Source organism: Bombina bombina, chromosome 6 (assembly GCF_027579735.1).
Source record: "Bombina bombina isolate aBomBom1 chromosome 6, aBomBom1.pri, whole genome shotgun sequence".
Taxonomy (NCBI): domain Eukaryota; kingdom Metazoa; phylum Chordata; class Amphibia; order Anura; family Bombinatoridae; genus Bombina; species Bombina bombina.
Window position 1 is genome coordinate 566,021,613 of NC_069504.1, and position 26,198 is coordinate 566,047,810.

General features: G+C 41.4%; 1 protein-coding gene across 2 annotated transcripts in view; it reads right to left on the reverse strand.

The window, feature by feature from the left end:
- The window catches only part of ADAM10 (ADAM metallopeptidase domain 10), an 853,517-nt gene that overhangs the window by 51,893 nt on the left and 775,426 nt on the right, over positions 1-26,198 (reverse strand). For both annotated transcript variants that reach the window (XM_053717527.1, XM_053717526.1), the window contains exons 10-12: positions 13,508-13,691; positions 12,846-12,996; positions 11,393-11,576 (exon numbers count right to left, since the gene is read on the reverse strand). In XM_053717527.1, coding sequence (XP_053573502.1) covers positions 11,393-11,576; positions 12,846-12,996; positions 13,508-13,691 — 519 coding nt within the window. The remainder of the gene's footprint in view (positions 1-11,392; positions 11,577-12,845; positions 12,997-13,507; positions 13,692-26,198) is intronic.

Consider the following 26,198-nt stretch of genomic DNA (forward strand, 5'->3'; position numbering starts at 1 on the left):
TGAAGGATGGAACTCTTAGGAATTGGTTTAGGATCTTGAGATCTAGAATTGGTCTGAAAGTTCCCTCTTTCTTGGGAACCACAAACAGATTGGAGTAGAACCCCTGCCACTGCTCTACTTTCGGAACTGGGCAGATCACTCCCATGGTAAAAAGGTCTTCTACACAGTGTAAGATCTCCTCTCTTTTTGTCTGGTTTACAGACAATTGAGAAAGATGGAATCTCCCCCTTGGCAGAGAATCTTTGAAATCTAGAAGATACACCTGGGTTACAATTTCTACGGCCCAGGAGTCCTGAACGTCTCTTGCCCAGGCCTGAGCAAAGAGAGAGAGTCTGCCCCCTACTAGAACCGGTCCCGGATTGAGGGCTACCCCTTCATGCTGTCTTAGTGGCAGCAGCAGGCTTCTTGGCCTGCTTACCCTTGTTCCAAGCCTGGTTAGGTCTCCAGACTGGCCTGGATTGAGCAAAGTTCCCCTCTTGCTTTGCAGCAGGGGAAGAGGTAGAGGGACCACCTTTGAAGTTTCGAAAGGAACGAAAATTATTTTGTTTGGTCCTCGTCTTATTTGATTTATCCTGAGGGAGGGCATGACCCTTCCCTCCAGTGATATATGAAATTATCTCTTTCAATGCAGGCCCGAATAGGGTCTTACCTTTGAAAGGAATAGTCAAAAGCTTAGATTTTGATGACACATCAGCAGACCAGGACTTAAGCCATAACACTCTACGCGCTAAAATGGCAAAACCTGAATTCTTAGCCGCTAATTTAGCCAGATGGAAAGCGGCGTCTCTAATGAAAGAAATAGCTAGCTTAAGAGCCCTAATTCTGTCCAGAATATCATCTAATGGGGTCTCCACCTGAAGAGCCTCTTCCAGAGCCTCAAACCAAAAGGCAGCTGCAGTATTTACTGGAACAATGCACGCTATAGGCTGGAGAAGAAAACCCTGATAAACAAAAATTTTCTTTAGGAGACCCTCTAATTTTTTATCCATAGGATCTTTGAAAGCACAACTGTCCTCAATAGGTATAGTTGTACACTTAGCCAGAGTAGAAATAGCTCCCTCCACCTTAGGGACCGTCTGCCACGAGTCCCACATGGTGTCAGATATGGGAAACATTTTCTTAAAAACAGGAGGGGGAACGAAGGAATACCTGGTCTGTTCCACTCCTTAGTAACAATGTCCGAAATCCTCTTAGGGACCAGAAAAACATCAGTGTAAACAGGAACAATAGGGTCACAATCATCCAGAGTCGCTAAAACCTCCCTGAGCAATAAGCGGTGGTGTTCCAGCTTAAATTTAAATGCCGTCATATCTTAATCTGTCTGAGGGAACATTTTTCCTGAATCAGAAATCTCTCCCTCAGATAGCAAATCTCTCATCCCTACCTCAGAACATTGTGAGGGAATATCGGATACGGCCACTAAAGCGTCAGAAGGCTCAGTATTTGTTCTTAACCCAGAGCTACTGCGCTTCCCTTGCAACCCTGGCAGCTTAGATAAAATCTCTGTGAGGGTAGTATTCATAACTGAGGCCATATCTTGCAAGGTGAACAAATTAGACGCACTAGCAATGAGACAAGCAAGCTTGGAAAACACTTTATTTAATGAAAAAAACACAATTTTCAAAAACGGTACTGTGCCTTTAAGAGAAAAAAAAGGCATACACAAACTGCAAAACTGCTTTAAATTACCTCAAATTTTCTGAAATTTTTACAGTATACTCACTAAGCTTTAGATTGCACCACAAATAAAGCAATAACCCCCCAAATGTGAAAACCGGATTGACAAATGTCTAAAACCGGTAAAAAAAAACCCTGTCAGCACCTTGCTACAGCTCTGCTGTGGCGCCTACCTGTCCTTAGGGATCAATAATGTGGGGATAAAGCTTCGATTAGGCCCCAGAAGTGTACCAGGACCTCCGGTGATGAAGCTTGCTGCTTGTCTACACAAACTAAAGGCGCGAAAATAGGCCCCGCCCATCTCACTCGATGTTGCTAGGGCCTATACAAAATCTACCAAACGATTTTTAAGCCATGTGTAAAAAAAAAAAAACAAGTCAAGTGTTACCCTCAAAACAGTTGTCCCTTAAGAAACAGTACTCCCAGAACACACAAACGTTTGCCTTATATATCATATACAAACTGAGTGCCCATAAGTTTAGCCCTTTATGCAAGCTAGTAATGCCCCTTATAAGACTAGGATTACTGCTTACCCTTCCCCTAATGGGGATACTGTCAGCCTTTCTGAGTTATCACAGTCTCTGCAGAAAAAATGACTGAACATACCTCATTGCTGTATAGCAAGAAACCGTTCCTCACACTGAAGTTTTCCTGTACTCCCCAGCTTCTGTGGGAACAGCAGTGGACCTTAGTTACAAATGCTAAGATCATCATCCTCCAGGCAGAAATCTTCATCTATCTCCTGCCTGAGAGTAAATAGTACAACACCGGTACCATTTAAAAATAAACTCTTGATTGAAGATAAAATAAAACTAACAGTTTAACACCTCTTTCACTTTACTCTTCCTGCTTAGAGCCGGCAAAGAGAATTACTGGGGGGTGGAGTTAAGGGGGGAGCTATATAGACAGCTCTGCTGTGGGTGCTCTCTTTGCCACTTCCTGTTGGGAAGGATAATATCCTACAAGTAAGGATGAAACCGTGGACTCGGTACATCTTGCAAAAGAAAGAATCTCAGAAAACGAAAGTGATCTGGATGAATCGATTGTTCGATCGATGGAAAGGTAAGCGTCCTGTAAGTCTATTGTGGACATGAAGTGACCTTGCTGAACAAAAGGCAGAATAGTCCTTATAGTCACCATCTTGAGTCAAGTTGAGACTCTTACAAAACCATTGAAAGGTTTCAGATCCAAAATAGGTCTGAAAGAATTTTCCTTCAAAGGTATAATGAATAGATTTGAATAAACCCCAAATCCTTGTTCCTCCTGTGGAACTGAGAATTACCCCTGAAAGTTCTAGATCTGAAACACATTTTTACTGGGTTTTTTGTTACATGGGTAAGAAAGAATCTTCCCAAAGGAAGTCATATTTTGAATCCTATTTGACACCCCTAAGAAATGATATTCTGAATCCACTGGTTTTGGACAGAGTCTGTCCAAACTCTTTGAAATAGCTTTAGTCTGAATCCTACCAGAAGAACTGGCTTGAGGGCTGCACCTTCATATAGGTTTAGGGGCAGGATTTGGTTTCTTATACAGGCTTGGATTTATTCCAATTTGGAGATGGTCTCCAATTAGAGCCAGAGGCTTTAGGTGAAGGAGTGGTTTTCTGTTCTCTATTCTGATGAAAGGAACGACAACAATTGAGAGCTTTAAATTTACCCTTAGATTTCTTCTCATGGGGCAGAAAAACTCCCTTACCCCCCAGTAACAGTGGAGATAATAGAATCCAATTGTGAACCAAAAATATTTTTACCTTGAATAGAGAGAGATAATAATCTCGTTATATACACCATGTCAGCATTCCAAGATTTAACCCCTTAATGACCGGACCATTTTTCAATTTTCTTACCCTTAATGACAATGGCTATTTTTACATTTCTGCGGTGTTTGTGTTTAGCTGTAATTTTCCTCTTACTCATTTACTGTACCCACACATATTATATACCGTTTTTCTCGCCATTAAATGGACTTTCTAAAGATACCATTATTTTCATCATATCTTATAATTTACTATAAAAAAAATTATAAAATATGAGGAAAAAATGGAAAAAAACGCACTTTTTCTAACTTTGACCCCCAAAATCTGTTACACATCTACAATCACCAAAAAACACCTATGCTAAATAGTTTCTAAATTTTGTCCTGAGTTTAGAAATACCCAATGTTTACATGTTCTTTGCTTTTTTTTGCAAGTTATAGGGCCATAAATACAAGTAGCACTTTGCTATTTCCAAACCATTTCTTTTCAAAATTAGCGCTAGTTACATTGGGACACTGATATCTGTCAGGAATACCTGAATATCCCCTGACATGTATATATTTTTTTTTAGAAGACAACCCAAAGTATTGATCTAGGCCCATTTTGGTATATTTCATGCCACCATTTCACCGCCAAATGTCATCAAATAAAAAAATAAGTTCACTTTTTCACAAATTTTGTCACAAACTTTAGGTTTCCCACTGAAATTATTTACAAACAGCTTGTGCAATTAAGGCACAAATGGTTGTAAATGCTTCTTTGGGATCCCCTTTGTTCAGAAATAGCAGACTTATATGGCTTTGGCATTGCTTTTTGGTAATTAGAAGGCCACTAAATGCTGCTGCGCACCACACGTAAATTATGCCCAGCAGTGAAGGGGTTAATTAGGTAGGTTGTAGGGAGCTTGCAGGGTTAATTTTAGCTTTAGGGTAGAGATCAGCCTCCCACCTGACACATCCCACCCCCTGATCCCTCCCAAACAGTTCTCTTCCCTCCCCCACCCCACAATTGTCCCCGCCATCTTAAGTACTGGCAGAAAGTCTGCCAGTACTAAATAAAAGGAGTTTTTCTTTTTTTTAATAAAAAAAATTAAAATGTTTTAGCTGTGATGGACTCCTGCCTTAGCCCCAACCTCCATGATCCCCCCCCCCAGCTCTCTAACCCTCTCCCCTACCTAATTGCCGCCATCTTGGGTACTGGCAGCTGTCTGCCAGTACCCAATTTGCCCCCAAAACAAGTGTTTTTTTTTGCAATTTATTGCCAGTTTACATTTTTCTGTAGTGTAGCAGCCCCCCACAATACCCCAACCCCCTCCCCCTCCCAGATCCTTATATATTTATTTATTTATATTATATTTTTGTCCCCCCTTCCTTTCTCATTGGTGGCAGTGGCCATGTAATCGGGCGCGCACGCGCGCACGCGCGCCCCCGCACGCTCCCGGCACCCGGCGTGCACATAGCACTTACAGGAACCGGATGCCGGGTAGCGATGGGCCGCCCACCCGCCTCCCTGATGTGCTCCCACCCACCAACGAACCGGCACCATCGCTACCGGTGCAGAGAGGGCCACAGAGTGGCTCTCTCTGCATCGGAGTCTTCTAAATGGTATTGCAGGATGCCTCCATATGGAGGCATCACTGCAATACCCTGAGAGCTGCTGGAAGCGATTGCGATCGCTTCCAGCACTCTCTTAGACAACTGACGTACCAGGTACGTCTATTGTCATTAACTGTAAGTTAATGCATGACGTACCTGGTACGTCAGTTGTCATTAAGGGGTTAAAGGGACACTGAACCCAATTTTTTTTCTTTCATGATTCAGATAGAGCATGAAATTTTAAGCAACTTTCTAATTTACACCTATTATCAAATTTTCTTCATTCTCTTGTTATCTTTATTTGAAATGCAAGAATGTAAGTTTAGATGCCGGCCCATTTTTGGTGAACAACCTGGGTTGTTCTTGCCGATTGGTGGATAAATTCATCCACCAATAAAAAATTTCTGTCCAGAGTACTGAACCAAAAAAAAAAAAAGCTTAGATGCCTTCTTTTTCAAATAAATAAAGATATCAAGAAAAATTGAAAATCGGAGTAAATTAGAAAGTTGCTTAAAATTGCATGCCCTATCTGAATCACAAATTTTTTTTTGGGTTCAGTGTCCCTTTAAGCCATAAAGCTCTTCTAGTTAGAACGACTAAAGACATGGATTTAACATTGATCTTCCCAACGTCAAATAAAGCATCACAAATAAAATGATTTGCATCATTCGTTTATGAAGGTTGTGTATTGTTTTCAATTATATAATTTATCTAAAGTGTGTCTTGTACAATTTCAGGCTGTTCATTATGTTTCAAGATATGCATATAAGATATGATTTCAATGTGATTTTCTTATCCGTTTCCTTCTGTAAACGAAAATGGATATAGAATAAAGATATTTAAAAAAAATAAAAATGATTTGCATCTTGAGTTAAAACAATAGTTAGATAATTCAGAATCTGAAGACAACTGATGTGCTAAACTGTCCAACCAAAAAGTAGAAGCAGCAGCAGCAACATCAGCCATAGATATAACAGGTCTAAGAATATAGCCAAAATGTAAATATGCCCTTCTTGGATAAGATTCACGCTTCCTATCTAAAGGATCCTTGGCTACAGGAAAAGGATACAATTTCTTAAACCTAGAAGAAGGGTTTAAAAGCGGTACCAGGCAGACCATTCTTTCGCAATCACAGAGATAACGTCAGGAATAGGAAATACTTCAGGAGTAATAACAGTAGTCTTAAATACAGAATTTAGACAATTACTAGCTTTATCATCAGGAGATTTAGACTCCTCAATACCCAAAGTAAACAAAACTTCCTTTAAAAGAGAACAAATATATTCTAACTTAAATAAAAACAAAGATTTGCCTATATCAGTCTCTGACATGGCATCCTATGAATCAGAGGAGCCCCCATCAGTAGAGGATACGTCAGTATGCTGAAGGCCAGAACTTAATTTACTAAGTTTAGGAAAATGTTGCAAAAACCTTTTACATTTATTTAAAGGCAAAATAGCTGTCATTGCCTTCTCTATAGCTGTAGCAATACAATCTTACATTTCTGCAGTAATGCTATGTACATTTTAACTGAGATGGAATAACAGTGTGTGTATTTGTACTCAGATATATTTAACACATACTAGAGATGAATAATTGCAAAAAAACACACACACACACACATATATATATATATATATATATATATATATATATATATATATATATATATATATATACATATATATACATATATACACACACACATATATATATATATATAAAAATAAAAGCTGCACCCAGGTGGTAAATCGCCATAGAACAGGCTAACAATGGTATTGAGCCAGTTGTTCGTTCCTGTGAGTGCACTTCTCTATGTATGTATGTATGTATGTATGTATATATATATATATATATATATATATATATATATATATATATATATATATATATATATATATATATATATATATATATATATATATATATATATATATATATAGAGAGAGAGAGCACTCTCACTTACCAATCTTGATGCCAGGGTGCCAGCAGTTAAGTATACATGGTGAAGGAAGGCACTCACTGGTCTTTAATTCAAAAGAAAACTTTTAATAAGCGTGACGTTTCGGGGACACACTCCCCTTCCTGAGGAAGGGGAGTGTGTCCCCGAAACGTCACGCTTATTAAAAGTTTTCTTTTGAATTAAAGACCAGTGAGTGCCTTCCTTCACCGTATATATATATATATATATATATATATATATATATATACACACATATATATATCTATATCTATCTATCTATCTATCTATCTATCTATCTATCTATCTATCTATCTATCTATCTATCTACACACACACACACATATATACATTGTATATATACATATATACACCGAAATATTCCGAAACGAAACCTTGTGCAGCAAGCTCAGATAGGTCTGACGAACAACACCTGAAGCAAAAACACTGCACGCTGCAGTCATCTAAAAATGACTCAAACTTAAATACTTGCAGGGCAAGCAGAAAGCAGCTGAAGATAGTATCCTTCAGATTGCTAAGTATCCACTAACCAGCGGATAACGTTGCAGGCTAAGAGCCGCCAGTCCTTACCACAAATCCTGAACATGGAGAAAGGAGAAACCTCAAGAGGCTCGAATGCTCTGAGGACAAATTTAGCAGAGCAACAGAACTCAGATCCTGCTCCAACACCGGACCAACACAAGCGACAGACATGTCTGATAGACAGGGGGGACAGAAAGACCCCAACCACAAGCCCCCAGGGAATGGAAGAAAAAAAGGGGGGAACTCACCCACCCCAACAGAGCTTGGGTGCCAACCCAATCTGCTCCTCCAAAATAAGGCACTCCCAAGGAGAACCCCCTTGGACCTGGAACAGAAAAAAGTGCAATAGATCCGAAGGAAGATCTGTCACAGCTCTCTTAGTCTACGTAGAGAGATCAAATTCCAACAGGTGGAACAGAGCCCACATAGCAGCAGACGCTGCCCCTTACAGAGATAAGCTACCTGACCCAACCTCCTACACACAGGGCAGGACAAAGACCCTCCAGGGCGAGGAACCCCAGCTTATAAGGAAGACAAACTATCCCCTCAAAAGGGAAGGGCACAAATAAGAACAGCGTACATGTCCACAAGACATGAAGCCATAGTATGATCAAAACACGGACTGAATGAAAAAAATCATCCAGACACTACTGTTGACCCAACAGAGAAAAAACTCCCCATGAAGAGGAGCACACTCCGTCCGAAGAACAAGTCAGGCCTTAAAGTTGATAACCAGTACCTGAAGGTAGATGTGAAATCTGGCCTTCCAACTTGCAAGCCCAATGAGCAAGTCCATATGTCGCAACATAGGGTCCCTCAAAAAAATGAGTCGTCCCAAACCAGTCCACAGGATCATAAGTCTCCAGACATCCAAGAAGGATCCAAGACAAGAACCCTGGACCCAGAATCGTCCTAGAACGACACCTCCAGGGAACACAAGATACCCCGTCTGAAGCAATCAGACCTCACAGGGGATGAGAACCGGGAAACCCGAAGAACGGGTACAGGACTCACTCATAATTCCCAGCCAAAAGGGAAGAGAACACCCTTAGCCAGAGGTCAACCACCCCCCCCCCCCCCCAACAAGGTGCTAGGCCACGACAAAGTCATGCAATTTCTCTAGGGCCCAAAGGAAATGAGAACGAAAACAGTCACCTGAAAAAGAGTAGATGAAAGGCTAGTCTCCATAAACCTTTCAGATTAACGTTCCAGAGGACCACACCCAAGGGAGATAAATTCAAAGCATCCTGAACCCAGGCAGAAAAATATCCCCTAAGCAAAAAGCTTGGAAAAAGAACACCTCCTATCGCCCCAGATATGGAGAAGACTAACTGCTGAAGGAAGACAGAGCCTCACGGCCTTCACTTACTAAGCGGCCAAAGCTGCCACAAAAACCGGAAGAAGTCCAGAAAGTCTCGACCCACAAGTCTTCAAAGGATGCTAGTTGAAGCTTGTAAAACAAGACAATCACACAATCATATTGTGATCACTAGGCGCCCTTTATCGGACCAAAAAAGGCGCCACGTGTCTGAACTAGGCCTCAAAGACAGAAGGATTTGTACCCAGTCAGGACCAGCCTGAAATCAAGGGTCCCAGCACTGTCAAGGCCACATAGAGTCTCCCCCGAGATGGAGTGATAAAGAACAGTCAGACACACCTTTGTAAACAGTGCGACCACAAAAACGCCAGTATCAATTCCAGAGAAGAAAGTTCTCGAAGGAAACATCACACCACAACCTGAGCTTTAGACCAAATAAAAATCATCCTCACCGAATGAAGATAAAAGATAAGGCAACCCGTAGGTTATCGCCCAGGAAGAACGGACAGACCCGCAGGACCAGCCCAACAGGGGTCCGAGACTTCCAAGCTCAGAACTGGAACAGGATACACAAATAAAGACTATAAGAAGATTACTTCATTCCCTTATGTCTATGCATGCAAGCCAGTCGAAGAATAAGACTGAGAATCCCCAGACCCATTAAGAGTGGGATCCAGCAGCGCCAAAAACGTGCCTTAGTAGAACACGAAGGCGTGCCAGTCTATAATGAAAGGCACAACATACCTCCACCGGGACAAAAGAAAACACTGGCCCCGAAGGTTGACCCCCTAAGGCCTTAGGGCAGTTGCTCCCCCGGAGGGCTGAAATGTACCAGACGATGCCACGCCTGATGAGCCCCGGTTAACGGAACAAGGACAATATCGTAAGCACACTCCCGGGAGGTGCAGATGTGCCAGCGCCAAAGACATGGCCATGCAGAACTGTGTCATAACCTCCGGTGGGAACAGGCCACACTGCATAGAAAGATAAATAGCATTTGGGTTACCTGCATGTGTAGTAAGAGTTGGTGGTAGGGAACTCGTCTTGTGGGAAATAGAATCCCCAGAGGAGGATAGCTCAGTGGGCACCTGATTCCCAGATCTCGAGGAACAGAGCACTCTAAAAACGGCATTCGGAACATAACTAATGGGCATGTATCACCCGGGCCAATTCATATTCTTCGCAAGAAGTAGAGTCTGAATCAGAGACATCCGTCTCCAAAAAATCAGAATCCTCCATAACTGGGACACTGAATAAACAATGGACCAAAAAGGAAAAATCTAAACGGCACCTTACACCCCCAATGGATAGGGCCACTTACCACTTTCAGAGAACCAGACACCAGCGGACCAGGATTTCTCCGTTGCCACACGGTCAGGAATGCGGAAATGGAGTCACAAGGTAAACCATGCAGTCCATGCAAAAGTGCGCCCGACCGTAAAGGCCGCGTCACTAGACATAGGCCATTATGTTCCAATATAGCCATGAGCCTGAAGCAACACTACACATTAACAGACAGAATCACATTAACATGATTATAAACCACCCTGTTCAATAACCCCCCTCAGGAGATATTAACTCTTGATTCCTAGATACAAAAAGGAGCCTCACTGAGACCCTATGTTAAAGTTATCCCAGAAAGGTTGTAGCCCCTCTCGGATAAACAGTTGTAATTACAATACATCCATGATGAAAGTAAAATGAAACAATCTTACTGGAATATATGCCGTGGAACAGGAACACGGCCCTTCAAGTGTGACAGATAGTAGCGTCGCTTCTGCCATGAACTTGAAAGAAAAAAGAAGGCAGCAAAACTTGTCAACGTTGATTGCTTGTGGAGCTGTTAATATGAGTCAGGATGGTTTCGCAGAAAGACTCTCCCTGCATCTCCGGACTCTAACTTTCACCCATGCTCTCACTGAGAGGCTGACAGGACTACTTAAAACTCCAGTCTCATGCCGAAGAGTACTACCCTCCATAAGAGACTAACGAACATTTCTGACACTTCTCTGCCAACCTCCTGGGACGAAAGGCAAAGAATGACTGGGGGATGAGGGGAGTGGGAGGAGTGGGAGGAGTATTTAAGCCTTTGGCTGGGGTGTCTTTGCCTCCTTTTGGTGGCCAGGTTCTGAATACCCAAAAGTAATGAATGCAGCTGTTGACTCTTTCCATTTATTAAGAAAATTAAGTCTTCTAAAAATGATTTGTTTTTAATTGTTTTCTATATAGTTTAACTATTTCCTTGGATACATAATGTTGACAATGTCCATGGCACCTGAGCTCAACATAAAGTGCTAGTTTTATTTTGTTATATAACACATCACTTTAATGCTGTTAGTGTAGCACATGGTGTAACATGGATAAATAAGAACATTTTTCAAAATTGTCTAAATAGCATTTTTCTCCTAGACAGAGAGCCTCTTATGTTCCATAAACTTTGCAACAGACTGAGACTTTTAGGTTCATGCATTGTAACATACTAACAGGGAGAAAAAGAAAGAAAAATCAAATGACTGCTACTAGCACAAGTAAATACATACCCCTTTGATGCAGACTTGAGTCTCTCTGTTACACTCGGTTAGATTTTCTCTGGGTTCAGAAGGAGGACACTGAGCAGTGGCGCCATTGCAGGTTCCCATCTGGGCGCAGTCAGATTCATCACGGCATTTCTCATTCCTCTGCTTAAAGGTGCATTGTGGAGTGCAGCATGGTCCCTGACTGGGGCTGAAATCACAAGTTAAATAAATATTCATACACAACTCATTTACGAAACATTTTTAATACAGGTTTGATTCTTTGGGGAAACTGTTAAAAAGCCAACTTGACAGTCAGGTCTAATTTTTTTTATTCTATCAGTTTAAGAACAGTAAAACAGACCAGTAGGAACATGAGAAGGGTTGTTTTATATCTATTTTGGTGGGAATACAAAAGCAAATCAGCTATTTTAAAATAGAAAAAAAAGAGAAAAGTGAGAAAATATTAGAGTAAACTGTCCCTTTAAATCAAATCATATGCATTATAATGAGCTTCAATTAACCTTTATTTTATATTCATATTTCTTATCTGGTGAACCCTGGTTTGTAACAAGGGGCAATAGCTTGACTCACAGAAGTATTACATTAAAATGTAGGTGTAATTTTGCCCTAAAAAATGTGCAAAACTCTATCAGCGTCTCTTAGCGGAGGGGAACATCAGCCGATTGGATCCTGATAGTTTTGTGAGTATACCCATGTAAACGAAAAGGACACTTCAGTGGCAATTGGAAGGTAACAGTGCTAAACAACAAAATAACTTAATTCCCTGTTATGAATGCTATACTAGTTTCTTATACCTGTACTAACTGTACTGACACTTATTTGTCACAGTGAAACGGATTCACACAAAAAAAGAAATTGACTGTGCGGATAATGGCCTCTAATTTTTATATTATTAGAATAGTTTTTAGGATTGTTATTCAATCAAGATAATTTTTTGTTATTTTTAGAAAAGTGACCAATCACTATTTTGTATGTTTATACTGTGAAAAGTAGAAACGGCCGCATGTTAGGGCTGAAATGTATACACAATTGCCATGTTGCTGCCAGGAATTTTATCTGAGGGAACACAATAGAACAATTCTACCAATTAACTTTGCTATAACTTTATAGTATTTTTTTGTTGTTGCTGGTACACCCAATTTTATACATTTTACATGTTGCACTATGTATTGTGTTTGTTTGTTTTTAAGACAACTGTAGCTACCAGAATGGGATCTCGATACATAATTGAGGATTTTCAAATAAGTTATTAATCACATTTATTCATGACTTTCATTTTTAAAAGTTTTAGATTGTTTTTTCTAACTAGTTTAATTGTATACATTTGTGATCAATCAAATAAATTTTATGTGACTAAAGCTTAAACTGTGGTGGCACTGGCCTTTAGTTTAACTGCAAGCGTTACAGGCCTGGAAAGCGGATGCACACATTATTCCTATGTCTGTATATTGCATACCTGCATTGTCGCCCAGGTTTTAACTTGCACTTCCTGTCTTCTGGTTGATTTGCATCAAAGCAACAGTCATCTTTACATTGGTCACTATAACCACAATCACATTCTTCTCCTTGTTCAACCAGTCCATTTCCACAGATAGGCTGACCGGACTCTGTAACAAATAGGATAGAGCAAATACATGAATAACAAGCAATAACAAATATATATTTTTTACACAGTTACCACATTTTCATTTGTTTTGCTATACAGTTTAATATTTGATGTCCAGTTATTTTTTATTCTAATTATAAAAACCATAAGAGCAGGGACTAAATGCATTGTTACAGACGTAAATGACTTCATTTGTCCTGTGCACAGTAAAAGCTATCAATAAGGCAGTGAGAGCTTTCAATAACATTAATTGGTTTTAAAAATTCAATTTCAATTTAGATTATAATGTCCTTTAAATAATTCTACCCATCCATTAAGGGACTGTGTCATGGAAACCATAACAATAGATGGAATGAAAGGAAAACTAGTAACTTGGTAAAATCAAGAACTATCCAAAAAAAATAATAATGTACAAACTCTCTTGTAGCAGTGTGGTTTTACTTAATAACTGAAGCATTACACAACTAACATAGGCCAACAGACTTATTCCAAGTCTTTGATCAAGCACATACCTACAAAACACGAATTCCTCTTCTTTTCTAGAACTTGGCTGATGTTTCTAACACTGCAGATGGAGAATTTGTTGTTGTTGAGCTTATCTCCAGATGTGGCTCTGGCATACATAATAAAATTGCCGTTCTCTTTAAATCCTATATTTTTTGATTCACCTGGTGTGCACTCAGAACCAGAATCATGCTGTATAAAAGAAAAATCAGAGAATATATGACTAGTTGATAAAAAAAATGTGACAGACAAAAAAAAACTTTTCATTCTTACCTAAAACTCCTTCCTTTCTTGGTGGTGAGAGTCCACAATTAATTACGGTTAGAAATGCATCAACCAGTCACCAGGAGGAGGCAGACACACCCTACAAGAGTTTTAATATCACTCCTACTTGCCAGACCCTTCCAGTATTACTTAGTCTTAAATAAACATTTAAACTCGTGTCAAAATAAACTTTTATGATTCAGAAAGAGCATGCAGTTTTAAGACACTTTCCAATTTAATTCCATTATTAAAGAAGTCTTTTTATATACACACTTTTTGGGGAGCAAGCTCCAACTGAGCATGTGCACAAGCTATAGGGTATACGTATACTAGTCTGCGATTCGTTGATAGCCGACGGATGACACAGGGGGCCGGAAAATAGGGTGAAAAATAAATTTGGCTAAAAAAAAAAATCTATTGCTTATTTGAAATTCAGAGCATCAGAGCAAGTGTTATTGCATTGTCTTTTTATTATGTACTTGTTAATTATGTTGGATAACAAATAGGCACCAATTTCAAAGTTAAATGCTGCATAAAAGAAAATTAACCTGTTTATCTGTCCTCTAAAAGGACTAGTATCACAGCTTCAGACTGCTACCAGCAGGGCACACACAGAAGTATAGCATACATATGACAACCTCATAATCAGACCCTACAAGGCAAAACAAATGGGCAACATATACACACATTAAAGGGACAGTCAACACAAATTGTTATTGTTTAAAAAGATAGATAATGCCTTTACTACCCATTCCCCAGCTTTGCACAACCAACATTGTTATATTAATATACTTTATATCATATAAACCTCTAAATTTCTGCCTGTTTCTAAGCCATTACAGATAGCCTCTTACCTGTTTTTTTTATTTTGTTTTCACAACAGGAGACTGCTAGTTCATGTGGGCCATATAAATAACATTGTGCTGACGCCCTTTGAGTTATTTAAGAGGAAGCACAGCACTAATTGGCTAAAATGCAAGTCAATAGTTAATAAAAAGTCATGTGATCAGGAAGCTGTCTGAAGATGCTTAGATACAAGGTAATCACAGAGGTAAAAAGTGTATTAATAGAACTGTGTTGGTTATACAAAACTGGGCAAAGGATAATAAAGGGATTATCTATCTTTTAAAACAAAATCCTGGTGTAGACTGTCCCTTTAATGTAAGCAGGAACCATATGCAAACACTGCACTGTTATTGTAGATAAAAACAAATTATGCTTACCAGATCATTTCCTTTCCTTCTGTATGAGGAGAGTCCACGGCTTCATTCCTTACTTGTGGGAAATACAGAACCTGGCCACCAGGAGGAGGCAAAGACACCCCAGGCAAAGGCTTAAATACCTCCCCCACTTTTTTTCTTCTCATAGATTGCCGCTCCTGGATCCTGGCCTGGATCATCACAGATAGCTGCCTCCCATCCCAATAGAGACTTTTCACTTTATTACCATTGTGTTTGTATGATTGTATAACATTTGTTTCACTTTGTATTACATTGTCACTAATTATTTATGCATAATATTGCACATTTTTTATTATTTACCACTCCTTATTCGTATTGATATTGGTACACACAGTATATTATATTGATATCCCATTAGTATACTTAGATTTGTTAGCACTATATTTATAACACAGGTACTTAATATATAGACATATAAGTATAGATTTATTTGGTTACATTCCCTCTTTTACACTTAGGGCGCCCCCTATCTTTCTCTTTTTTCCCTCATATCCCAGTCATTCTGCCAAGGGAACAAGTAACAGTAGGAGAAATATCAGGGTATAAAGGGTGCCAGAAGAAGAAACAAAAATTTAGGTCCGCCCAACGGAGAAAAACGTGCAGGGGCAGTGGACTCTCCTCATACAGAAGCAAAGGAAATTAACTGGTAAGCATAATTTATTGTTTTCCTTCTTAATATGAGGAGAGTCCACGGCTTCATTCATTACTTGTGGGAAACATATACCCAAGCTCTAAAGGACACTGAATATAACCGAGAGGGTAAGAGAGAGGTAGACCCTTATTCTGAGGGCACAACAGCCTGCAAAACCTCTCTCCCAAAAGCTGCTTCAGTTGAAGCACAAACGTCCAATTTGTAAAATTTTGAAAAGGTATGTCAGAAGGACCAGGTAGCCACCCTACAAATCTGCTCCATAAAGGCCTCATTCTTAAAGGCCCAGGATGAAGCCACAGCTCTAGTTGAATGAGCCGTAATTCTGAGGAGGCTTATGTCCCGCTGTTTCATATGCCAAGCGAATAATACTCCTCAACCAAAAAAAGATAAGGAAGTGGAGGCCTTCTGCCCTCTACGCTTCCCAGAATAGATAACAAACAAGGAAGAAGCCTATCTAAAATTCTTTGAAGCTTGAAGATAAAATGTCAATGCCCGAACAACATCCAAATAATGAAGTAACCGTTCCTTCTGTGAAGAAGGATTAGGACACAAGGAAGGAACCACAATCTCCTGATTAATGTAACGATTAGAAACAACCTTAGGAAGAAACCCCAACCCAATACGAAGAACAGCCTTATCAGCATGAAAAACTAGATAAGGAGGCTCACATCGCATTCCGCCATCTCAGTGACTCTGCGTGCCGAAGCAATAGTCAGTAGAAAAAGAACCTTCCAAGACAGTAATTTAATGTCAATCAAATGCATAGGCTCAAACGGAGCCCTCTGCAAAACTTTAAGAACTAGATTTAAACTCCAAGGAGCGGCGGTAGGTCTAAACACAGGCCTGAGTCTAGACAGAGCCTGAACAAAAGACTGTACATCAGGAAGCTCAGTGAGCCTCTTGTGCAATAACAATAGAGCCGAAATCTGTCCCTTTAGGGAACTCGCAGAAAAGCCCTTCTCCATACCATCCTGGAGAAAGGAAAGAATCCTGGAAACCTTGACCTTATGCCAGGGGAATCCACGCTCTACACACCAGAATAAGTAGGTCCTCCACACCTTATGATAGATGCGACAAGTGACCGGCTTTTGAGCTTGAATGAGAGTATCAATCACTCTTGCAGAAAAACCTCTCTTGGCTAGGACTAAGCGTTCAATCTCCACGCAGTCAGCCTCAGAGAATCTAGATTTTGATGAACAAAAGAACCCTGTTCCAGCAGATCCCTGCGACAAGGTAACCTCCATGGAGAAGATGAAGACATCCCCACCAGGTCCGCAAACCACATCCTTTGCGGCCATGATGAAGCAATTAGTATTGCCGAAGCTTGCTCTTGCTTGATGCGGGCCACTACACGAGGGAGAAGTGGTAACGGTGGAAAGATGTAAACTAGACAACCTCCAAGGCACTGCTAATGCATCTATCAGCTCTACCTGAGAATCCCTGGACGACGATCCGTAACTGGGTAGCTTGGAATTGAGTCGGGACGCCATAAGATCTATCTACGGCATCCCCCATCTGTTGCAAAACTCCTCGGGATGGAGAGACCATTCCCCCGGGATGAAAGGATGGTCTGCTGAGAAAATCCGCTTCCCTGTTTTCCACACCCGGAATGTGGATCGCTGACAGCAAGCAGTTGTGGGCCTCCGCCCATTCCAGAATCCGAGATACTTCCTTTATTGGTAGGGAGCTCCTCGTTCCCCCCTGATGGTTGATGTAAGCCACCGCAGTTTTGATGTCTGATTGGAATCTGAAAAACTGGGACAAACCCAGAAGAGGCCAAGCCTTCAGAGCATTGAAGAACGCTCAAAGTACCAAAATGTTAATCGGGAGGAGAAATTCCTCTCTAGTCCACAGGCCCTGTGCCTTCCTGGCACCCCAAACAGCTCCCCATCCTGAGAGACCTGCGGCCGTAGTCACAATCTCCTAGGATGGTCTCAAGAAGGATGTCCCTTGGGGCATGTGATCTGGACAGAGCCACCAAGAGAACGATTCTCTCGACCGCTTGTCTGGAGAAATCTGTTGCGACAGATCAGAGTGGTCGCCGTTCCATTGGCTCAGCATGCAGCTGAAGAGGCCTGAGATGAAACCTGGCAAATGGAATTATGTCTATGCTGGACAGCATGAGTCCAAATACCTCCATACACCGGGCCACAGAGGGCCTTAAGGAGGTCTGTAGGGCAAGACAATTGGAAGTTAGCTTGTAACGTTTCTGGTCTGTAAGAAATATCCTCATGGATATGGAATCTATTATCGTACCCAGGAATTCCACCCTGGTACTGGGAACAAGAGAACTCTTTTCTAAGTTTCCATCCATGAGATCGAAGAAGAAATAGAAGAGCTTTTGAATGGTCTCCTGCCAGCCGACAGGATGGGGTCTGAACCAGGATGTCTAAATATGGCACCACTGCTATCCCTCTGGTTCTTGCCACTGCAAGCAGAGCCCCGGAACCTTGGTAAAGACTCTTGGGGCAGTAGCTAGACCAAATGAAAGTGCAACAAACTGGAAGAGCTGGTCCAGGAACGCAAATCTCAGGAACTTGAAGTGTTCCTTGTGTATTGGAACGTGAAGGTAAGCATCCTTCAAGTCTATAGTAGTCATGAACTGTCCTTCCTGAACTAAGGGCAGAATGGACCTTATCGTCTCCATCTTGAACGATGGGACCAACAGGAACTTGTTTAAACACTTTAGGTCCAGAATCAGGCGAAAAGTTCCCTCCTCCTTTGGGACCAAAAAAAGGTTCGAGTAGTATCCCAGACCTCTTTCTGCTAGAGGTACTGGCACCCTAGAAAGGCCTCTCGTTTTTCTGGCCTTGAAGACAGGTTTGACAAGAGGAATCTGCCCCTGGGTGGATGAGATCTGAAACCTATCCTGTACCCTGAGCAATGCCCTCCAGGAGAAAGGTTTCACGGAGGGCTGCTGCCATTTGGGTTTATCTGAACGAAAGGGATGAAAATTAGGACCTTGTCCCTTAGGTTTGTTGTTCTTATCCTGCGGTAAAAAGGGACCGTTGACTCCAGTGACCGTGGATATGATTGAGTCCAGGACCGGACCAAAAAGAATCTTCCCCTTAAATGACAGGGAAAGAAGTCTAGATTTTAAAGCCATGTCTGCAGACCAAGACTTCAGCCCTACGTGCTAGTACTGAAAAACCTATAGCCTTGGCATTCAGGCGAATATTTTTCATATTTGCATCACAAATAAAAGAATTAGCCACTCTCAAGGCCTTAATTCTTTCCTGGATCGCCTCAAGGGGTCCTTCCACCTCCATCAACTCAGATAAAGAGTCACACCAATAAGTGGCGGCTCAAGCCACCGCCGCAACTGCCGCTTGAAATAATCCTGTGTGCTGAAACATCTTTCTCATTAGAGTTTCTAGCTTCTTATCCATGGGCTCTTTAAACTAGGAACAATCCTAAAGCGGGATAGTAACATAGTAGATAAGGTTGAAAAAAGACAGAAGTCCATCAAGTTCAACCTATACAAATCTAAAATACTTACAAAAAGCTGCAGTTAAGCTTAAATAACCCCACTAAAAGGTGACCCATTTAATACTAGCAATCATATCCATGAATTTTGTTTATATACAGAAATGTATCCAGACTATTTTTAAATGTATCTATGGTATTGGCATTCACTACCTCCTTTGGTAATGAGTTCCACAATTTTATTGCTCTTACAGTGAAAAAACGTTTCCGTTGCAGGAGATTAAATCTCCTTTCCTCCAACCTCAAATTATGACCTCGTCATAAACAATTTTCTTGGAATAAACAGAGCTTCTGCGATCTCTGTATATTGGCCTTGAATATATTTATATAAAGTAATCATGTCACCTCTCAAGCACCTTTTTTCTAAAGAAAACAAACCCAGTTTGGCTAGCCTCTCCTCATAGGTTAATTTCTCCAAGCCCCTTATTAGTTTTGTGGCCCTCCTCTGAACTTTTTCTAGTTCTGCAATATCTTTTTTAGCGATCAGTCCCCAGAACTGCACTCCAAACTCAAGGTGAGGTCTTACCAGAGCTTTATATAGTGACAGAATTATGCTTTCCTCCCTTGAATCAATGCCTCTTTTAATACATGCTAGTATCTTATTAGCCGTTGAAGCCACTGCCCAGCACTCATCTTTAGCTTGTCATCTATTACTACTCCCAAATCCCTTTCCTCCTGTGTTTGGTTAAGTCTTGTCCCATTTAAAAAATACGTTGCCTGCTTATTTTTACTTCCAAAATGTAGAACCTTGCATTTTTCTGTATTAGTAGTGCATTTAGCAAGTGTGGAGATTGCGCCATCCACCTTAGGGACGAAACCCCAAAAACTCTAATTAAGAGTTCCGGAAACCGGGAATAATTTCTTAAAGTAAGAAGGGGAAAAAGAAGACCTGAGTCTTTCCTATTCATTCTTAATAATATTTGCCATCTTTACGGGAACCAAGAAAGTCTGTGGTACAACCCTGTCCTCGTAGACCTTATCTAGTTTAGGAATACAAGGTTCCTCAAGTAATTTTGGCTCCCGGAACCTCTAAAGTAGCCAAAACTTCCTTTAACAGAAAGCGTAAGTGTTCAATCCTAAATCTAAAGTCTGGTTCCTTCTCAGCTGGAGGCTTAGAGGCAGCAGATTCCGACCCAGAAAGAACATCCTCTGAAGTATCAGAGGCGTCATCATTGGATAGTCTTGTATCAGATAAATCCTTCCCTGGGAAGGATAGCAATATTTGACCTTTCGATTGTGCTTAGCTGGGCAAGGTAAAGCACTGAAGGCCGCAGACACTGCCGTTTGTAGCTGTTCAGTAAAATCTGACGGAGAAAGGAGATTTATGCTTACCTGATAAATTGATTTCTTCTACGATACGAGTCCACGGATTTCATCCTTACTTGTGGGATATTATCCTCCTGCTAACAGGAAGTGGCAAAGAGCACCACAGCAGAGCTGTATATATAGCTCCTCCCTTCCCCTCCACCTCCAGTCATTCGACCGAAGGTTATAGGAAGAGAAAAGAAAAGCTAAAAGGTGCAGAGGTGACTGAAGTTGTAAATAATAAAAACTATAATCTGTCTTAAATTGACAGGGAGGGCCGTGGACTCATATCGTAGAAGAAATCAATTTATCAGGTAAGCAAAAATTTCCTTTTCTTCTACAAGATACGACGAGTCCACGGATTTCATCCTTACTTGTGGGATACAATACCAAAGCTACAGGACACGGATGAGAGGGAGGGACAAGACAGAGACCTAAATGGAAGGCACCACTGCTTGAAGAACTTTTCTCCCAAAAACAGCCTCAGAAGAAGCAAAAAGTATCAAATTTGTAAAATTTGTAAAAAGTATGAAGGGACAACCAAGTCGCAGCCTTACAAATCTGTTCAGATGATGCATCGTTTATAAAGGCCTATGTGGAAGCCACAGCCCTAGTAGAATGAGCTGCAATTCTTTCAGGAGGCTGCTGTCCAGCAGTCTCATATGCCAGGCGGATAATACTCCTCAGCCAAAAAGAAAGAGGTAGCCGTAGCTTTCTGACCCCTACGCTTTCCAGAATAAACAATGAATAATGAAGATGATTGACGGAAATCCTTAGTTGCCTGTAAGTAAAACTTTAAGGCACGGACCACGTCCAGATTATGCAACATACACTCCTTTTTAGAAGAAGGATTAGGACACAAGGAAGAAACAACAATTTCCTGATTAATATTCTTATTCGAAACAACCTTAGGAAGAAATCCGGGTTTGGTACGTAAAACCACCTTATCAGAATGAAAAATGAGATAAGGCGAATCACACTAACACTGAAAGCTCAGAAACTCTGAGCAGAAGAAATAGCATCCAAAAACAGAACTTTCCAAGATAACAATTTAATATCTATGGAATGCATAGGTTCAAACGGAACCAATTGAAGAACACGAAGAACTAAATACAGGCTTAATTCTAGATAGATAAAAAGAGGAGTAATAGGTCTAAATACAGGCTTAATTCTAGATAGATAAAAAGAGAGAAGCGCTCAACCAGGGAACGAACAATAGCATAATAGCTTGCTCTATGGCTAGTTACCACCCAAGAAGCAGCCTCTTTTTGCTCAACATGTGCCTTTCACAGAGAAGAAATTTCCTGAAGCATATCAGTCTGATCCTGACTTCACAGTACAGTCCAACCCCCGAAATACCAGGCAATCCTTCTCTGAACGAGAGAAACAGCAAAAACCCAGACGTACGTTTCGGCCTATTGTGGGCCTCGTCAGTGAGGTGCAGCCATATCCCTCTAGGCACACTGAGCAACGGGTCCACGTCTGGAATCCCGCATCACACTTAGGGAGACTTCCCAAAATGTCATAATTTGCATAAATAAAAAGAGAGAAGCACTCAACCAGGGAACGAACAATAGCATAACAGCTTGCTCTATGGCTAGTTACCACCCAAGAAGCAGCCTCTTTTTGCTCAACATGTGCCTTTCACAGAGAAGAACTTTCCTGAAGCATATCAGTCTGATCCTGACTTCACAGTACAGTCCAGCCCCGAAATACCAGGCAATCCTTCTCTGAACGAGAGAAACAGCAAAAACCCAGACGTACGTTTCGGCCTATTGTGGGCCTCATCAGTGAGGTGCAGCCATATCCCTCTAGGCACATTGAGCAACGGGTCCACGTCTGGATTCCCGCATCACACTTAGGGAGACTGACCAAAATGTCATAATTTGCATAAATAAAAAGAGAGAAGCGCTCAACCAGGGAACGAACAATAGCATAATAGCTTGCTCTATGGCTAGTTACCACCCAAGAAGCAGCCTCTTTTTGCTCAACATGTGCCTTTCACAGAGAAGAACTTTCCTCACTGAACCTCACTGACGAGGCCCACAATAGGCCGAAACGTACGTCTGGGGTTTTGCGGTTTCTCTTGTTCAGAGAGGGATTGCCTGGTATTTCGGGGCTGGACTGTACTGTGAAGTCAGGATCAGACTGATATGCTACAGGAAAGTTCTTCTCTGTGAAAGGCACATATTGAGCAAAAAGAGGCTGCTTCTAGGGTGGTAACTAGCCATAGAACAAGCTATTATGCTATTGTTCGTTCCCAGGTTGAGCGCTTCTCTCTTTTTATTTATGCAAATTATGACACTTAGGGAAGTCTCCCTAAGTGTGATGCGGGAATCCAGATGTGGACCCGTTGCTCAGTGTGCCTAGAGAGATATGGCTGCACCTCACTGACGAGGCCCACAATAGGCCGAAACGTACGTCTGGGGTTTTGCCATTTCTCTTGTTCAGAGAGGGATTGCCTGGTATTTCGGGGCTGGACTGTACTGTGAAGTCAGGATCAGACTGATATGCTACAGGAAAGTTCTTCTCTGTGAAAGGCACATATTGAGCAAAAAGAGGCTGCTTCTAGGGTGGTAACTAGCCATAGAACAAGCTATTATGCTATTGTTCGTTCCCAGGTTGAGCGCTTCTCTCTTTTTATTTAATTCTAGATAGAGCCTGACAAAAAGACTGAACATCTGCCAAACGTTCGTGAAACAAAATTAACAAAGCAAAAATGTGTCCCTTTAAGGAACTTGCTGATAACCCTTTCTCCAATCCTTCTTGGAGAAAATACAGAATCCTAGGAATCCCAACTTTACTCCATGAGTAACCCTTGAATTCACACCAATAAAGATATTTACGCCATATCTTATGATAGATTTTTCTAGTGACAGGCTTCCTAGCCTGTATCAAAGTATTGATGACCGAATCAGAGAATCCTCGCTTCAATAAAATCAAGTGATCAATCTCAACACAGTCAGCTGCAGAGAAATTAGATTTGGAAAGGACCTTGAATGAGAAGGTCCTGTCTCAAAGGAAGTTTCCACGGTGGTAGAGAGGACATGTCCACTAGATCCGCATACCAAATCCTGCGTGGCCACACAGGCGCTATCAGGATTACTGAAGCTCTCTCCTGTTTGATTTGAGCAATCGCGCATGGAAGGAGAGGAAACGTGGAAACACATAAGCTAGGCTGAAAGACCAAGGCACTGCCAAGGCATCTATCAGTTCGGCCTGAAGATCCCTCGACCTGGATCTGTATCTTGGAAGCTTGGCATTCTTTCAAGATGCCATCAAATCCTATTCTGGTCTGCCCCATCTGAGAATCAGTGAGGCAAACACCTCCGGGTGGAGTACGCACTCCCCCGGATGAAAGGTCTGTCAACTTAGAAAATCTGCTTCCCAGTTCTCTACTCCTGGGATGTATATTGCTGACAGATTATCTTGGATACTTCTATCATCGCTAAGGAACTCCTTGTTCCCCCCTGATGACTGATATATGCCACAGTCGTGATGTTGTCCGACTGGAATGTGATGAATTTGCCTGAAGCCAACTGAGGCCACGCCTGAAGCACATTGAATATAGCTCTCAGTTCCAGAATATTGATTGGAAGTAGAGACTCCACCTGAGCCCAAACACCCTGAGCCTTCAGGGGAATTCCAGACTGCACCCCAGCCCAGAAGGCTGGCGTCCATTGTCACTATTACCCACAAGGGTCTGCGGAAACAAGTCCCCTGGGACAGATGATCCGGCGACAACCACCAAGAAGAGAGTCTCTGGTTTCTTGATCTAGATTTATCTGAGGAAATAAATCTGCATAATCTCCATTCCACTGTCCGAGCATGCATGGCTGCAGTGGTCTGAGATAAAAGCGAGCAAACTGAATGATGTCCATTGCCGCTACCATTAATCCAATTACCTCCATACACTGAGCCACTGAAGGCTGAGGAATAGACTGAAGTGCTCGGCAAGTATTTAGAATCTTTGATTTTCTGACCTCCGTCAGAAATATTTTCATGGCTATCGAGTCTATCAAGAGTTCTCAAGAAAGGAACCCTTGTCTGTTGAACTAGTGAACTCCTCTCTATGTTCACCTTCCAACCGTGAGTTCTCAGGAAAGACAACACTGTGTCCATGTGAGATTTTGATAGTTGATACGTTGGCGCCTGGATTAGAATATCATCCAGATAAGGCACCACTGCTATGCCTCGCGGTCTGAGAACCGCCAGAAGAGACCCTAGAACCTTTGTGAAGATTCTGGGTGCTGTGGCCAACCCGAAGGAAAGAGCCACGAACTGATAATGTTTGCCCAGGAAGGCAAACCTTAGAAACTGATGATGATCCTTGAGGATAGGAATATGAAGTTAACCCCTTAAGGACCAGCGACGTACCCTGTATGTCACTGGCCTTATTTTGGGACTTGATTGTTTTATAGCGTGGTCTTGCCACCAGCATTGAGACTGCTCTATTCCACAAAGCCTGCTGGAGAGAGGGAATTAATAGCGTGTTCTTGCTAGACTTGTGCTATTATCTCCTGAAAAAAACCTTAACGACCAGTGACATACAGGGTACATTGTTGTCATTAAGGGGTTAAGCATCCTTTAGATCCACGGTAGTCATATATTGACCCTCTTGTAAAAAAGGTCTTCTACACAGCGTAAGAACGCCTCTCTTTTTATCTGGTCTGCAGATAATCTTGAAAGATGAAATCTCCCTCTTGGGAGAAAAATCCCTGAATTCCAATTGGTAACCGTGGGTCACTATTTCCAGTGCCCAGGGGTCCTGAACATCTCTTGCCCAAGCCTGGGCAAAGAAAGTCTGCCCCCTACTAGATCCGGTCCCGGTTCGGGGGCCGTCCCTTCATGCTGTCTTAGTAGCAGCAGCGGGCTTCTTGGATTGTTTAATGAGGAAATCAGGGAAAACAAAGAATACACAAAAATGTCTAAATAACACAGACTAAATGTAATTCTCATAAAATAAAAATAGCTGGAGTATTAGCTGATATATTACCACTGGTACATATATGAGGGCAAGAAAGTCCAAATAAATGTCAGCTTAGATCCTTGATGTTGGGAATGTGTGTTTGATTGTAGAGAAGATCCAGGAGGCAGCTCTCTAACAGCATACAATGATGGACAATCTGTTATAAAGATACAATAGATAGAGGCGCCAATGGTGCAGATCAATGAGGAATCTCAAGAACTACCAGTAAGATATATGCACAGGGTACTCACTTGTAGCAAAGGCACTCAATTATGCCCATAGAAACAGGCTGGATTTTTACAGCAGTCCAGTTAGCTGATCAAGGCCCCACGAACAACTCCAAGGGGCAGGGGATCATCAGGTCCAAAGTGTAAACCAAGAGGTATATAAGCAGGATAATAGGGTTAGGGATTCACACCCTAATAGTAGCGTAGCACCAAGATATAGTGGACACTTAAAGTTGGTAAAATAGAAACAAATTTATTTAAAAATTGTAAAATACACAACTCATTCTTGTGCCAAATAAAATCTTGGATAAGAGGAGAAACAATGCAATGCGTTTCTCAGTAAGAACTGTTTCATCAGGCATGTCTCACATCAGTTTGTTTGATCCTTATATAGGGCTACGCTACTAACAATTCCCCTAATCCCACCCCTCTCAATACAAGTAGAACAACCAATCGAAACCCTTCATCTGCACACCCCCCTTGCTGCAGTGTTTGGGCCATAAATATATGAAAGAAATATATGCTGAATGTTTTTTCAATAATAATAGTGAGCCC